This window comes from Akebia trifoliata, chromosome 7 (assembly GCF_017979445.1).
Source record: "Akebia trifoliata isolate Shusen 1 chromosome 7, ASM1797944v1, whole genome shotgun sequence".
Classification (NCBI taxonomy): Eukaryota; Viridiplantae; Streptophyta; class Magnoliopsida; order Ranunculales; family Lardizabalaceae; genus Akebia; species Akebia trifoliata.
Genome location: NC_141381.1, coordinates 9,647,123 through 9,663,985, shown reverse-complemented (window position 1 = coordinate 9,663,985; position 16,863 = coordinate 9,647,123). Strand labels below are relative to the sequence as shown.

The 16,863-nt window shown below is 33.0% G+C and overlaps 2 protein-coding genes across 2 annotated transcripts; both read right to left on the bottom strand.

Annotated features, from left to right (window-relative positions):
• Positions 1 to 276: 276 nt before the first annotated feature.
• LOC147398190 (disease resistance RPP13-like protein 4) lies at positions 277 to 13,891 on the bottom strand. The gene is made up of 3 exons (XM_086447344.1): positions 13,839 to 13,891; positions 1,063 to 3,648; positions 277 to 524 (listed from the first exon to the last, which is right to left on the bottom strand). The coding sequence occupies exon 2, from the start codon at positions 3,262 to 3,264 to the stop codon at positions 1,699 to 1,701; it is 1,566 nt and encodes a 521-aa protein (XP_086303470.1). The 5' UTR covers positions 3,265 to 3,648; positions 13,839 to 13,891; the 3' UTR covers positions 277 to 524; positions 1,063 to 1,698.
• Positions 1,078 to 1,524, bottom strand: LOC147398191 (disease resistance RPP13-like protein 4). The gene has a single exon (XM_086446671.1). The coding sequence runs from the start codon at positions 1,522 to 1,524 to the stop codon at positions 1,078 to 1,080; it is 447 nt and encodes a 148-aa protein (XP_086302797.1).
• Positions 13,892 to 16,863: the final 2,972 nt, after the last annotated feature.

Below are 16,863 nucleotides of genomic sequence, written 5' to 3'. Positions count from 1 at the left end.
ACTTCTGCACATTGACAATTCGATCACAATGACTTTGAATGGATGGAACTCACTTATTTTTTAAGTCAGTGTAACAGAGCTCATTCAACAATCACAACCTTTTTAAATTTTTGTAAATTTGTTGCATTGCACATACTCGAGATACACCTGATATGAATTGAACAGCCAGCATCATGTGGGTTCATAATGCCATTGATCCGGACTAGTTCCACCTGATAGAAATATTAGGCAGATAGATGCACACATACAGATAGACATCCAAGAACACTAAAATTAGATGATATAGTTTAACAGTCATTGAATGTTTTGGAAATATGTAGCTTCAAACAATCACAAATGTTTTTCCAAGGAAAAAAAAAAACAGAATTTAACTATTACAAGATCCATATTTCAAAAGCAGCAGTAAAAAGTTGTTAATAAAGTAAGGAAATTCAAGAAAGAGGGCATTGATCCCTCCATTGTAAATTCATCCATTAGCTCCAACCAGCCCAGCTTTGTCCAATTGGTATTGAGATCTCTGAAAGCTGCACCACAAGAGCGTACATAACCCAATTACTTATATCTAGTTTAAGTCATGTAAACCACACATTTGTCCAACAACAACAAAATTGTAAACTTGTGGATTTATTTACTAAATCCCCCCCAAATCAATTAATGAAATTAATATAACAAAATAAAAATTTTATCCTTTGATTTGGACTCAGCTAAACAAATCCTATTACTTCATTTATATGATTTTAACAAGATGACTCACTTGAGACAAAAACCTCAAACGGGTCAACTTGAAAGTTTGGTCAACCGGACGAGATGAGAAATCCATGAGTCAGGATGATTGAAGAATATAGTATAGTTAGATAAATGATGAATATTATTTATAGATCAAGTGGAAGACTTAAATTGAAACCAACAAAGAAAGAAAGAAGGAATACACTAGCCTCTCCATCAAATTCTCAGTTGGGATGCTATGGATTCCAAAAAAAAAAAAAAAAGTAAAAATTGTAACCCTATGCAAACATATTAAAGGAGCATACAGTTTACAGTTTAAAGGAGGGTACTACTTACACCTAAATGAAGAGTTTATTCTCGTCTCCAAATGCCGGTACCATCTTCACCATGGTCGAAAGGGAGTCCTTTAAATTTTGGGCAATCCAAAACCTTTAGTAATCTTAAAGATGGCGTTGCTTGTAGTATTCTGGGCCACTCCTCCTCCAAATTGTATAGCCTAGCAAGGAATAAGACTTCCAATTTCCAGAAAGTAGTGTCATTATTGTTGCTATCCTCTCCAAAGAATTCTGGACTCATACAGGTGAGAGATTTACAACTATAAATGTGTAGAAGCCGTAATTTGGGAAGAGAGGTTGGATTGAGCCAGGCAGTCTTTTCTCCTAGATCGCCTCTAAGATATAACTCTGAAAGCTGGTATAGAGGTGGGAGTTTGTAAACTACTTCCTGCGTATCATTGTTGTTGTTGCTTGGAAATCTTATAGACAAGGACTCCAACTGTGTAAGCTCTGACAGCACCATCAACTCCTCATCTTCTATTCCATCTTTTGAATCTATCTCCAAGTCAAGTTGTCTGATTTTAGTTAATTTCTTCAAACCAGAAATGCGAAACCCCCCATCCTTGACTTTTGAATTCACAGTAAAAGAGAATCCACACAGTTGTTGAAGGTCTCCAATCTCATTGGGGAGGCATTCTCAAGAACCAGTTAAATTTAAGATGCTTAATTTCTCCAAGGATGCTATATTTTCTGGCACTCTCTTCAAATTAGGACAGTTTCTTAGGATTAAAATTTGAAGGCTTTGAAGATTTCCAATAGAATCCGGAAGTCTCACAAGTCCAGCGTTTCTTATCTGAAGACATACGAGGTGCTGCAGTGATCCTATCCCACTTAACCTATCTACTGCAGGGGGTTGAGATAAATGTTTAAAATTAATATTCAAAACCCTCAACCATTTTAATTGGCATAGCTTTGATCCCAGATTTTTAACAAACTCACTCTCTTCTAAATAAAACCCTCTTATTGTCCGCAACGATTTCAAATTGTTTTGCTCAGATACACGGAGATTCCTTACTACCCCTACTCGACGTGATTGGATATTGGAAGACTTCCCACATTCATTTATGCAAATAAAATCTTCTTCCGTCGCGACCCTTCTAATCATTTCTCTTACCATATCATGTATTCTAAACCAAAAATCTTTTGCCCCAAAATACTCTTCACGTTCAATAACTAATAAACACCGGCTCATTAATTCATCCAGATACTCTTTTCCAATATCATATAAAGACCTTCCTTGCTTCCCTTCTCGAACAAAGCCCTCGTCAATCCACCAAGCAATAATGTCTTTAGAGGATATATCGGAATCTTCAGGAAACACGGCCAAACACAGCATACATGGTTTCAAAAGCGAAGGAAGCTCATCATAGCTTAGTTGTAAAATAGAAAAGATTGGTCCTCCTTTCTCATCCAATTCTTCAATTAGGTTCTTAGATATTCGCTCCCACTCGTCGGTCGAACTTCCTTTATTCATCATCATTCCTCCCACGTCCTTGATTGCCAATGGGAGACCTCCACATCTATCAACAATTTTCTTGCTGATATCCTCAAGCCGTTTAGGACACTGACCTCCTTCCTTTGAAAATGCTATTTTTGTGAATAATGACCAACTATCCGCGTTAGAGAATCGTTGATGACAATGTGTGCGTGTCTCATCGGCTCCCATTGAGAGAGCGACATCCACATCCCTGGTTGTGACAATGACACAAGTGCTGCTGTGAACCAAAACTGACTTCAAACTCTCCCACCACAAGCCTTCATCTAGGCTCCATACGTCATCCAGGATAACCAAGCATTTCTTCCTCTCCATTCTGTCTTGTAGCTCCAACAGTAAATTCTGAAAATTGACGTTAGCGAAGTCTCTGGGCCCGGTAATTGATTTCAACATAACCTTGATTGACTCTTCAAATTGAAAAGTTTGTGAAACAGTCACCATCAAGATGATATGTTCGAAGGCATTCTTCATATCATCATCGTTTTGTATCTTTTGGGCAAGGGTAGTTTTGCCTATCCCACCCATACCAACTATTCCAATGATGTTCAAGGGCCTTTGTGGTGGGTTTAAGACCCATTGCTTAATTTTATTCACATCTTTCTCCATGCCTACTATTTCAACATCTTTCGTTAGAATTGGGTAACTTGCTGGTCGATTATTCCCCAATTGATCATGATTAGAAGAGATAGCAGGAATGAAAGGTTTCATCCTCTCTAAATGATTTTGTATATCTTGATTTATCTCACTAAGCTTCTTTCCCACTTGATAACAGAAGTTCCAAAATGAAGGAGAACAATAGCGCTTGAGCTTCGATGCCTTTTTTCTTCTTTCTAGAAACAACTTGCAATCTAATATTATATCCTCCACAACATATAGTCTCTCTCTCTCAATTGTCCCACAACAGTCTTAAGATGTTTATTGTGGTCCCTCCTTTTCACTCCCTCCACATGTTCGATGTAGCTCTGCATGAACTGGAGCTCTTCATTCACAGTCTTAAACTGCTCGTGAAATTTAGGCAAATGAAAACCTTCATTCAAGAAAATTTCGACCAATTTTGTTATGAGAACATTTGTGACTGCATCCACCATTTTCCTGCACATTATTTTTCTTTATTAAAATACAATAAACTTTTAAAATGTAAAACTATGAAAGGAAATAACTAAACTAAAATGCCCAATATACTAATATAGTGGTGTTCTTGCCAAACTGCAGTATTAATAGAGTAAGCATCTAGATCAGTATACTAATATGAACCTTTAAATTGAATTTCAAAATCAAGCCACAACAAAAAGGAAGATTAATTGTAATTTTGTTTACTAGTAAAATCCACTAGGAAAACCAATTCTTAAGAAAAAGTGAATTTGCACGCCTTTGTTTCAGCATTTCGTCGGAAAATTGATTGCAGTTGATTTTCTTGATGTTTCACGAGTAGGAAAATTCAAGATAATTTTTTTTTTTTTTTTTTTTTTACATTAAATCCCACCCTCTATGAGAAAATTTGTTGGAACGATCATTTGCCTATGAAAATAAACAGATTCATTCAAGGACATAATTATAATGTGCTATGAAAAATCTAGTTATTTCCTATATATTTTAGAGATGCTTAAATCACAGTGAAGTATATATTATGTTTTGTGCACAATAAGGTCATGTCATCTGTAGGTTTTTCCTTTTAGTGTGTAATATATATATATGAGTGTATATAATCAGCCCATTTAGTATATAAATTATGGGAAATTTATGAATGTGTACCATGTAGTGTATAATCCTGAATATATTGGTTATAAAACCAATTGTTGTTGTTACAAAAAATAAGACGTAATACTGAATTTGAGATTCATTGGTAATGGGACTAAATTGAAAGAAGAACAAATAGGCTCCGAAATCAATGTACATAATAGTGCAAAAGATTTCGATGCCAACTTTATTCCTACTATATATAATCATAGTTATTTTATATATTTTCCTATACAACAAATATATACACAAAACTAAATTAATTTTTTTGTAATTCCCATTTTGGGCTTTTATGTTACTTGTTTTACTTTTAATGTACTAGCAAAATCCAGGTAATTTGCATGTTTATTATATATTTTTAGAGAGTTGCTATTGACACACCAACTTTTACTAATGCCACACCAATTGTGCGCAATTCTTTGATGTTTTATATAAGAATTGGTGTGGCATTAGTAAAAGTTGGTGTGGAAATAGTAGCACTCTTTTTTTATATAAAATTATAAACTATTATTTTTAAATATTGATAGCAAAGAATTAGTTATTTGACTCATATTAGTTTCATATCATATTTCATACTTTTCTTTCGTTTTTTTATGGTTTACTGGAAGGTCACACTTGCACATATATCAGAAAGGCTTATTTTTAATTTAAAATATTGATTAAACAATTTATTAATATTACATAGTAAAAAAAAGATATTTTTATTTATGTTAGAAACTAAGCAACGTGATTCTAGGCCGGGGATTGCAATTTTCTGGTGTTTTGGCCAAAATAGCCCACATTATATTAAACTTAGGAGTCGTATTGGAGTGACCTCAAGATTGTATCTTACATTACACATCCTGACATGAAAGTGTATCTGAACTATAAATGCTTTTTTACTCGTATCTTGATGTAAAGCATCTATGGTTTTTATACACTTTCACGTCAGGATGTGTGATGTGAGGTACAATCTTGAGGTCACTTCAAGATTATTCTAATATAAATATGACAATGGGGGCATTTATGCACACTCAAATTTTGGTGTCGAACCACTTCTACTTTGCCTTCTCCTATTAAATTTGACCTATCTATTCCTTTAATTTCAAATCGTTAGTATCCTCCCTTGACCTATCTAATTCTCTAATAAGGTGAAGTTAAAAGATGAGGGTATTTCAATTATTTTATCTTGAAATACAAAAAATGCTCCCACTTTTACATTTAGGTCATGTCCGGTTAGATAGTTAGAAAGTCACCATGGAAGAAAGTAGTTTTGGGAAAAAGTAATTTTTGAAAGTAGAAAGTAGTTTTCGTTTTACTCTTTAAAAAGCTAATTTTTAAAATAAAATAAAAAAATTTAAAAGTAATTTTTTAAAATTAATCCAAAGAAAAATTTCAACTTTCAAACGTAAAAAAAGAATAAAAAAAAAATATTATTTTTTAAGTGTATCCAAACAGGTCTCCTAACCTCTCTATTATGAAGGTGAATTTTTCCAAAAGGAATAGATTTTCAATGTCACTTCCCATAATAAAGTTGGTTAGTTTTTAGCTTTGTAAAATTATTATCTACTAACATCATCTTGGTTAATGTTTTAATTACAGAATACCCTTCTTCCACATTAAATGATAGAACAATGTTATAAATTAATTTGTCTCTATTTAAATATATATATAGATATAGGGGACGGTTCACCAGCCCTAAAGTTTGCCAAGTTTGGTGCCAAACATTTTTCAAAATATGGGTTAGAAGCTTTGGAATGAGCTGATTTTTTGTGAGGATGATCTCTATGAAGAGGAGATCATCCTCACCAAAAATCAGCCAATTCCAAAACTTCTAATCCCATCAAAAGTGATTTACAAAAATTGGACGGTCCACGATTCTTCAACTTGTAAACTAGGGTTAGAAGTTTCAAAATGAGCTGATTTTTGTGAGGATGATCTCTTCACCGTAGAGATCATCCTCATAAAAAATCAGCCTATTCTAAAACTTCTAACCCCATCAAAAGTGATTTACAAAAAATGTTTGGCACCAAACTTGGCAAACTTTAGGGCTGTTGAACCGCTCCCTATATATATATATATATATATATATATATATATATATATATATATATATATAGGGTCGGGTTATTACGTCCCCCATTACGACCCCCTTTGCGACACACCATTTTGTCTTATATGGGCAAAAATGTTTGGAATGGGCTGATTTTTTGTGAGGATGATCTCTGTGATGAGGGGATCATCCTGGCAAAAAATCATCCCATTCCAAAACTTCTAACCCCATCAAAAGTGATTTACAAAAATTGGACGGTCTATAATTTTTCAACAAAAATCGGACGGTCTAGAAGTTTTGGAATGGGCTGATTTTTTGCCAGAATGATCTCCTCACCATACAGATCATCCTCACAAAAAATCAGTCCATTCCAAACATTTTTTCCCATATAAGACAAAAAGATGTGTCGCAAAAGGGGTTGTAATGGGGGTCGTAATAACGCCATCCATATATATATAGGGAAATGTTCAGCACCCTAAGTTTTACCCTACACTTTAACAAACGTTTTTTGTCCTACATGGGTTAGAAGTTTTGGAATGGGCTGAATTTTGGTGAGAATGATCTCTATGATTAGAAGATTATCCTCCCCAAAAATCAGCCCATTCCGAAATGTTTAGCCTCATGTTTACAAGTTGAAAAATCGTGGACCGTCCATTTTTTGTAAACCATTTTTGATGGGGTTAGAAGTTTTGGAATGAGCTGATTTTTGGTGAGGATGATCTCCTCACCATAGAGATTATCCTCACCAAAAATCAGCCCATTCCAAAACTTCTAACCCATGTAGGACAAAAAATGTTTGTTAAAGTGTAGGGTAAAACTTAGGGTCCTGAACGGGACCCATTTATATATATATATATATGGGTCCCGTTCAGCAACAAACATTTTGGTAAAACATTTTTCAAAACATAGGTTAGAGGTTTTGGAATGGTCTGATTTTTTGTGAGGATGATCTCTACGGTGAGGAGATCATCCTCACCAAAAATCAGCCCATTCCAAAACTTCTAGCCCCAGTTTACAAGTTGAAAAATCGTGGACCGTCCATCTTTTGAAAATCATTTTTGATGGAGTTAGAAGTTTTGGAATGGGCTGATTTTTGGTGATGATGATCTCCTCGCCGTAGAGATCATCCTCACCAAAAATCAGCCCATTCCAAAACCTCTAACCCATGTTTTGAAAAATGTTTTGCCAAAATGTTTGTCAAAATGTTTCTTGCTGAACATTTCCCTATATATATATTTTAATTAGAGACAAATTAATTTATAACATTGTTCTATCATTTAATGTGGAACAAGGGTATTCTGTAATTAAAACATTAACCAAGATGATATATATATATATATGGGAGCGGTTTGCCAGCCCTAAAGTTTGCCAGTTTGGTGCCAAACATTTTTTGTAAATCACTTTTGATGGGGTTAGAAGTTTTGGAATTGGCTGATTTTTGGTGAGGATGATCTCCTCTTCATAGATATCATCCTCACAAAAAATCGGCTCATTCCAAAGCTTCTAACCCATATTTTGAAAAATGTTTGGCACCAAACTTGGCAAACTTTAGGGCTACTGAACCGTCCCCATATATATATATATATAAGTTTCAAATCTCTACTTGTAGAAGCCCTACTAGTAGACTGTCTTCCTGGAATTAAATTATTATCTTGTAAGGGTATTGTAGTTATAGTACTGGTTTCATCTGTTAGTATTATTGATCTTTTGAATGATGGGAAATTAATTTCTATGTTTCCATCTGGGTATTGGATGATTGATTCAGGTTCTTTGTTTTCTGGTATTTGTGATAGACCTTCTCCTGTTAAACTCCAAGTTGTCGGTAATTGAACATCATTCCAGGAGATTCTTTTGGGTACTAGTTTATTTGATTTGTAGATATTGCTTTGTAATAGAAGAGTTTCTCCTTCTAAGGAAGGCTTTGTTAAAGCTCCTGGGTTTATTGTTGTAGTCATGGTTTTGTAGACTATTCTAAAAACTAGAGCTAATGGTTGTGATCCTGGTATCATATTATATCCTGAAGTTTGGATGTTTAGACTTAAAACTTTCATTATTCCTGGGTCTGTTAAGACTACTGTGAAATTTGGAAAGCTGTCAAAGTAAATTGGTCCATCACAAAGACTTGATTCTACTAGTCTTAACAAAGAATCTGTGAAATTTAAATGTCTCTTATCTCTTAGACACAATAGTACTGAGGCTTTTAATCCTACTCTTGTTAAGAGTTTAATTCCTACTTGTATTAATCCAATGTGTAAAAACTTATGTTTTTGCTGGTGCTTTATTATAGATTCTCTTGAAAATAATTCTACCGCTTGGTGTTCTGTGACTAAAGGGATTGTTTGTTCGCAGATTTTTATTGTATAATCTGTTTTTGTGAGAAAATTTCCTTTTTTATATATATTCTTGATAAGAACCATTGGTATATTCTAATTATATAGGCTAGATTCTACATTAACTATAGAGTTTTCTTCCATGTTCAAGACATCTGGGTTTTCTGGATCCGAACTATGTTTTCCAGAAATGAATATGACCAATGAATTCATATTAGACTTAAATGCTAAAATTTTCCAGACTGTCAACGATTTATTCCCGAAAATCGGCTCTTCTGGCCTAGGAGAGGGATACGCGACTTAGGTCAGACGAAATTTTTTGCAAATGAGTCTATTATTAATTCTTTGTTCAAATACCCTTTTGGAAAACTTGGCTCTGATACCATTCTACACAGGATCTTACAATTATTTTAGAAGTTCTTTAGTTTGATGGTTCAGAGAATCTAAAACCTACTTTATCTTTCTTCAAACCTTAGTTGTGATATTCTAAAAAACTCTTCTCTTATTTCTGTTAGCCTTTGATGGTCTTCCCAATATTCTTCGTCTCTTGTTTTTCCTTATCTTGAATAAGATAATTCTTTTTCAATTAAATCAGCAAAATAAACTCTTAATAATTGATATCTTTCTTCTATATTAAAAGTATAACGAGGCATAGGAAGGCATATAGAGCAAACTTTGAATAACAGATACAGAGTCTTACAAACTTGAAAATGAAACTTAAACAGAATATTACAAGATTAAAAATTGAAAAAGGAGTTCTTAAGATAAACGGAAAATATTACCTAAATAGTTCTTTTTTTCGAAAGCTTTGGTATTTGAAAATTGGGATTTTAGTTGGATATGGATGGATGGTTGAGATGAAGGCTTGGTAGGCTTGGATGAGATGAAGGCTTTTTTTGGTTCGAGTATGATTTTTCGATGTCTTCTCCAAGAAGTTTTCTTTTCTTTTATAGGAAGTGGATTTGAAATGGATGTTTTGAAATCTGCACAGGACAGGTTTGAGCATACTTCCTTTTCTAGTTTTTCTTTGAATTTTTGGATTTTTACTTTTAACTTAGGATCATCTAAATTTTCTTGTATTTTTAAGAAATTTATTTCTTGTTTTAAGAATTTTATTTGATTTTCTTTCTTGTTTAATAGATTGATTGTAATAGAAATAGCCTTGTTTTTTATTATATCTAATTCTCTTTCTTTGGGTTCTTGTATAAATTTGAATTGTATATCTTGATCTAACAATTTGCACTTTATTCCTTTTGAATCTACTGTAAAGGGTTGAATTAAAACTAAGAATAGTGTTCCTAGGATGACAAATTTCGTTAGATTTTTTACTAATATAAAATGGGTATTTATACAAATTCCTTGGTTGCAAACATGAACATTTGAAAGTTTGTATTTTATTTTTAAACACTATCCGTCTACAGTAGATATTCCCTCTGTGATTTTTTCAAAATATTTGGTTGGAATAATACCTTCTTGTATGCAATTTAGATCTACTCCTGAATCAACCAGAGCTACAATTGTTACCATGAATTCTTTGTTGATTACTAATTGAATATTGATGAACCATTTTTGAAATTGAATTTTATTGATTATTTGTACATAATTTTCTATTTCTTCAGTTTCTTCATCTCCTGGAGGAATCTCCTTTTGTTTAAGTTTATTGAAATTTAATATGTCTATTTGTTCTTGTTGCCCTTTATTTATTATATGTAATCTTTTGATTTCTTCTTTTATCTGGTTTATTTCTCTTTGTAAGTCTTGAATTGTTATTTCTTTTCTTTGTGACTTTTCAAATCTTTTGAATATTTCTTGTAAGTTGTAATCTGGGGAGTCTTTGATCGTTGATTCTTCCTTTTTTATTGTCTCTCTTAATTGTAAAAGATAACCTTTTTGTAATTCTGGATTTTCTATTTTATCTATATAGTCAAATAATATTTTTTGTTGTCTTGTTAAAGTGTTTATTGATTTACACCTACATGTAGTATTACAAAATTGAAGTGGTTTACTAGTTTTTTCAATCCGTTCTTCATTGTCACTATTACTGGAGTTCTGTATTTTCTTCTTTCTCACTTCTTGAATATTCTGAGTTGATCATTAAGTTGGATAATTGTATTTTCAGGTTTTCATCTATTTCTAATTCATTTATTTTTTGTTTTACTTTACATTGGTTCTTATAGTGTCCTACTTTTCCACACTTGTAACATGTGGGTATTCTTTTCTGTGGGTTTTGTGAACGTTCAAAAGGTTTTTTTTATTTTGTTTTGGTTTTTTCTTGTAATATTGGGCTTTGGATTTTGGTTTTAGGAATTTGTTATTATTTTTATTTCTACTACTATATTGGGGACGAAATTTTTTTGAACGTTTAGATATCTTGGAAGGAGATGATTGAAATGGTGGAGGAAGTCCACATTGTTCGCAGAATTGGCATAATTCTTTTCTACTGGAGAACCTATTTTGTTTTAATTTATGTTGTAGAAAAATTTCAACCAAACATTCCCCTAATAAAACTAGAATACATCTCGTCCAAAGATAGGAAAGAATTTGAAGAAAAATCAGAAAATTATCAAGAGCAAGTTTGGAAATTTTATTATGTACATTTAAATAAAACTAAAAAAGAAATTCCATTCTTTGATTGGTATTACAAATATTTTAAAACTCCATTAAAGTAATTAAATGTTTTAAAAATAAATCGTTGGGATGTTCCTAAAATAGGACAAATAGAATCCCTTCATCCACCACCAATAAACGAAATCGTAATCCCTGTACACAAAAATACAGTCATAGGATCCCCTTATAAGTCAATAGAATTTAAAGACTTAGACAATGGACCAACACTTAAAGATATTAATAATATAATGAAACAAGGCAATTACACCAACAGGTATTTAAACTCCCTAGGTGACCAATTGACAAGAATAGAAAGTATTTGTACAAAGACAAAAACCTTGGAAGACACAATAAAAACAAGTTCTTATCAGAAATAAGTGAAGAGTTTTTTAGAATAACACAACTGAGGTTTGAAGAAAGAAACCCTTGGTTTAGGTTTTTAAAAGAAGAGGATAAAGTAGGTTTTAGATTCTCTGAACCATCAAACTAAAAAACTTCTAAAATAGTTGTAAGATCCTGTGTAGAATGGTATCAGATCCAAGTTTTTCAAAAGGGTATTTGAACAAAGAATTAATAATAGACTCATTTGCAAAAAATTTCATCTGACCTAAGTCGCGTATCCCTCTCCTAGGCTAGAAGAGCCGATTTTCCGGAATAAATTGTTGACAGTCCGGAAAATTTCAGCATTTAAGTCTAATATGAATTCATTGGTCAGATTCATTTATGGAAAACATAATTTGGATCCAGAAAATCCAGATGTCTTGAACATGGAAGAAAATTATATAGTTGATGTAGAATCTAGCCTACATAATTGGACTATACCAATGGTTCCTATCAAGAATATATATAAAAAAGGAAATTTTCTCACAAAAACAGATTATATAATAAAAATTTAGGAACAAACAATCCCTTTAGTCACAGAACACCAAACGGTAGAATTATTTTGAAGAGAATCTATAATAAAGCACCAGCAAAAACACAAGTTTTTACACATCGGATTAATACAAGTAGGAATTAAATCCTTAACAAGAATAGGATTAAAAGCCTCAGTACTATTGTGTCTAAGATATAAGAGACATTTAAATTTCACAGATTCTTTGTTAGGACTAGTAGAATCAAGTCTTTGTGATGGACCAATTTACTTTGACAGCTTTCCAAATTTCACAGTAGTCTTAACAGACCCAGGAATAATGAAAGTTTTAAGTCTAAACATCCAAACTTCAGGATATAATATGATACCAGGATCACAACCATTAGCTCTAGTTTTTAGAATAGTCTACAAAACCATGACTACAACAATAAACCCAGGAGCTTTAACAAAGCCTTCCTTAGAAGGAGAAACTCTTCTATTACAAAGCAATATCTACAAATCAAATAAACTAGTACCCAAAAGAATCTCCTGGAACAATGTTCAATTACCAACAACTTGGAGTTTAACAGGAGAAGGTCAATCACAAATACCAGAAAACAAAGAACCTGAATCAATCATCCAATACCCAAATGGAAACATAGAAATTAATTTCCCATCATTCAAAAGATCAATAATACTAACAGATGAGACCAGTACTATAACTACAATACCCTTACAAGATAATAATTTAATTCCAGGAAGACAGTCTACTAGTAGGGCTTCTACAAGTAGAGATTTGAAACTTAAAGGAGTTAAGGATGAAACAATACCAATCCCTTACTATCAAGATCCCAGGAAGATAAATTGCACCCAACAATCTCCTAATTCTTCTCCCACTCAATCACAAATGCAAGATGACTCACCACAAATACATGTCATAGAAATATATATATATATATATATATATATATATATATATATATATATATATATATATATATATATATATATATATATATCATGTGTAAATCCTAATTTTTTTAATGGATCGTGATAATCTGAGTACCCCATGTGGCATCTCAATAAATTCTCCTAACATGACAAGTATGGGAACCGTAGATCTGAATGCCTCACGATACAAAACTTCACTTTCTCGAAAAAAATATGTATCCCAAGGAAACCATGTATCCAAGGCGTACAGATATACGGTTCATGAACTTATCACATCAACATCAGGAGAGTTGATTGAGTGTGCCACGTGAGGTAGTTTGATTATCAAGGCTTTTTATTTTTATTTTTAATACAAGTGTGTTTGCATATCTAAATCTTTAAGGTCATTTACAATTTTGCCTTGGACTGCTTTTGGATTCAGAATTTTACATGAATCCAAAAGTAGGGTCATACTAAACGACACTCACTCTGTCTTTGAAGACCGATCAAAGGTTCAAAGTGCTAGTCATTTTGCACTAAACTTGGTGAAAGTGATAGTTGAGATGTTAGGGATTTCAAAGAAAGATGTATCCTTAGAAGAACGTATAAATTCCTGGAAGATCAATACTAATCTCTAGGAAAATTAAGTTGTTAATTCCTCATATCTCAACCATATAAGGGTTTAGGTTAGAGAAGTCCATTTTAACACCTGTGGAGTCAGATTTACAGGGCAATCTTCAAGAATTTTCCTAATAAGATTGATGGGAAAAATAAAGAGAAAAAAAAAATGACTTACAAATAATAAATAGCTTCCTTCTTTCGAGATTGGCCTTTAGATGATTAATGTTACTGAAATTAAAACATCCAAATAAACAATTACTATGATACACAATAAACAGAGAAAAATCAGATGGCATAAAAAACTGAACAAACTTATAGTTTATTAAGGAAGAAGAGAGAGGGGATTAATGGTAAGGCAGCAAAGCTTTTGATACAGAAATGCGGAGGAAACTAAGGAGCTAAATTTGAAAGGGAGGGGGTTGACCTGATTATGAGATAGATGCAGAGGTCCTTCAATTATTGTCCAACTTTAGTCTTTTTCACATTTTCTTAAACCTGTGTAGGGTTGGTACCATCTATCAAAGGTTTTTTTTTTTTTTTCAAATGTTCAAAGGTAATTTTAGGTCATTACATATATGGGTCCCGTTCAGCACCAAACATTTTGGCCAACATTTTAACCAACCATTTTTGTCTTACAAGAGTTAGAAATTTTAGAATAGGCTGATTTTTGGTGAGGATGATCTCCAATGAACTGATTTTTGGTGAGGATGATCTCTACGGTGAGGAGATCATCCTCACCAAAAATCAGTCCATTCCAAAACTTCTAGCCCCATGTTTACAAGTTGAAAAATCATGGACCGTCTATTTTTTGTAAATCATTTTTGATGGGGTTAGAATTTTTGGAATAGGCTGATTTTTGGTGAGGATGGTCTACTCACCGTAGAGATCATCCTCACCAAAAATCAGCCCATTCCAAAACCTCTAACCCATGTTTTGAAAAATGTTTTGCCAAAATGTTTGTTGCTGAACGGGACCCATATATATATATGGGTCCCTATCCGTGGCCAACAGTTTGGCAAACATTTTGGCAAACACTTTTTCAAAACATGGGTTAGAGGTCTTGGAATGGGCTGATTTTTGGTGAGGATGATCTCTACGGTGAGGAGATCATCCTCACCAAAAATCAGCTCATTCCAAAACTTCTAGCCCCATTTTACAAGTTGAAAAATCGTGAACCGTCCATTTTTTGTAAACCATTTTTGATGAGGTTAGAAGTTTTGGAATGGGCTGATTTTTGGTGATGATGATCTCCTCACCATAGAGATCATCCTCACCAAAAATCAGCCCATTCCAAGACCTCTAACCCATGTTTTGAAAAATGTGTTTGCCAAACTGTTAGCCATTGAACGTTACTCTATATATATATGGATAGCTTTATTACGACCCCTATTATGACTCACATTGCGACTCACCGTTTGTCTTATATGGGCAAAAATGTTTGGAATGGGCTGATTTTTTGTGAGGATGATCTCTGTGATGAGGGGATCATCCTGACAAAAAATCATCTCATTCGAAAACTTCTAACCCCATCAAAATTGATTTACAAAAATTAGATGGTCTGAAATTTTTCAACTTGTAAACATGGGGCTAGAAGTTCCATAATGAGCTGATTTTTGGCAAAGATAATCTCCTCAACATAGAGATCATCCTCACAAAAAATCAGCCCATTCCAAACATTTTGGCCCATATAAGACAAAACGGTGTGTCGCAATGTGAGTCGTAATAGGGGTATATATATATATATATATATATATGGGTCAGGTTCAAAGGACAACCATTTCTACACACATATAGACAACGTGTTTTGTCTTATATGGGCAAAAATGTTTGGAATGGACTGATTTTTTGTGAGGATGATCTCTGTGATGAGGAGATCATCCTTGCCAAAAATCAGCTCATTATGAAACTTCTAGACCGTCCAATTTTTGTTGAAAAATTATAGACCGTCCAATTTTTGTAAATCAATTTTGATGGGGTTACAAGTTTTGGAATGGGATGATTTTTTGCCAGGATGATCCCCTCATCACAGAGATCATCCTCACAAAAAATCAGTCCATTCCAAACATTTTTGCCCATATAAGATAAAACACGTTGTCTATATGTGTGTAGAAATGGTTGTCCTTTGAACCTGACCCTCTATATATATATATATATATATATATATATATATATATATATATATGGGGTCAGGTTCAAGGGCCATATGAGAAAACATATGAGAAAACTTTCGTTTTTCAAAGTAAGGGTTAGAGGTTTTGGATTGAGCTGATTTTTTGCAAGGATGATCACTATGATGAGAAGATCATCCTCACAAAAAATCAGCTCAATCAGAAACTTCTAAATCCATCAAAAGTGATTTACAAATTTGTAATAAAAATTGGTAAAAAATCGACGGTCCACATTCTAAATCACTTTTAATGGGGTTAGAAGTTTCAGATTTGGCTGATTTTTTTTTTTTTTGAATGATCTTTCCATCATAGAGATCATCCTCACAAAACATCAGCTCAATCCAAAATTTCTAACCCATATTTTAAAATTTTATTTACCGTCGAAAGTTTTCTCATATGTTTTCTCATATGACCCTTGAACCTGACCCATATATATATATATATATATAGAGGGTCAGGTTCAAAGGACAACCATTTCAACACACATATAGACAACGTGTTTTGTCTTATATGGGCAAAAATGTTTGGAATGGACTGATTTTTTGTGAGGATGATCTCTGTGATGAGGGGATCATCCTGGCAAAAAATCATCCCATTCCAAAACTTGTAACCCCATCAAAATTGATTTACAAAAATTGGACGGTCTATAATTTTTCAACAAAAATTGGACGGTCTAGAAGTTTCATAATGAGCTGATTTTTGGTAAGGATGATCTCCTCATCACAGAGATCATCCTCACACAAAATCAGTCCATTCCAAACATTTTTGCCCATATAAGACAAAACACGTTGTCTATATGTGTGTTGAAATGGTTGTCCTTTGAACCTGACCCATATATATATATATATATATATATATATATATATATATGGGAAATGTTCAGCACCCTAAGTTTTACCACACACTTTAACAAATGTTTTTTGCCTACATGGGTTAGAAGTTTTGGAATGAGCTGATTTTTGGTGAGGATGATCTCTATGATTAGAAGATCATCCTCCCCAAAAATCAGCCCATTCCGAAATGTTTAGCCCC

Coding starts and splice junctions, on each gene's coding strand:
- LOC147398191 (XM_086446671.1), bottom strand. CDS start 1,524: ATGGTGCTGTCAGAGCTTACACAGTTGGAGTCCTTGTCTATAAGATTT.
- LOC147398190 (XM_086447344.1), bottom strand. CDS start 3,264: ATGAAACCTTTCATTCCTGCTATCTCTTCTAATCATGATCAATTGGGG.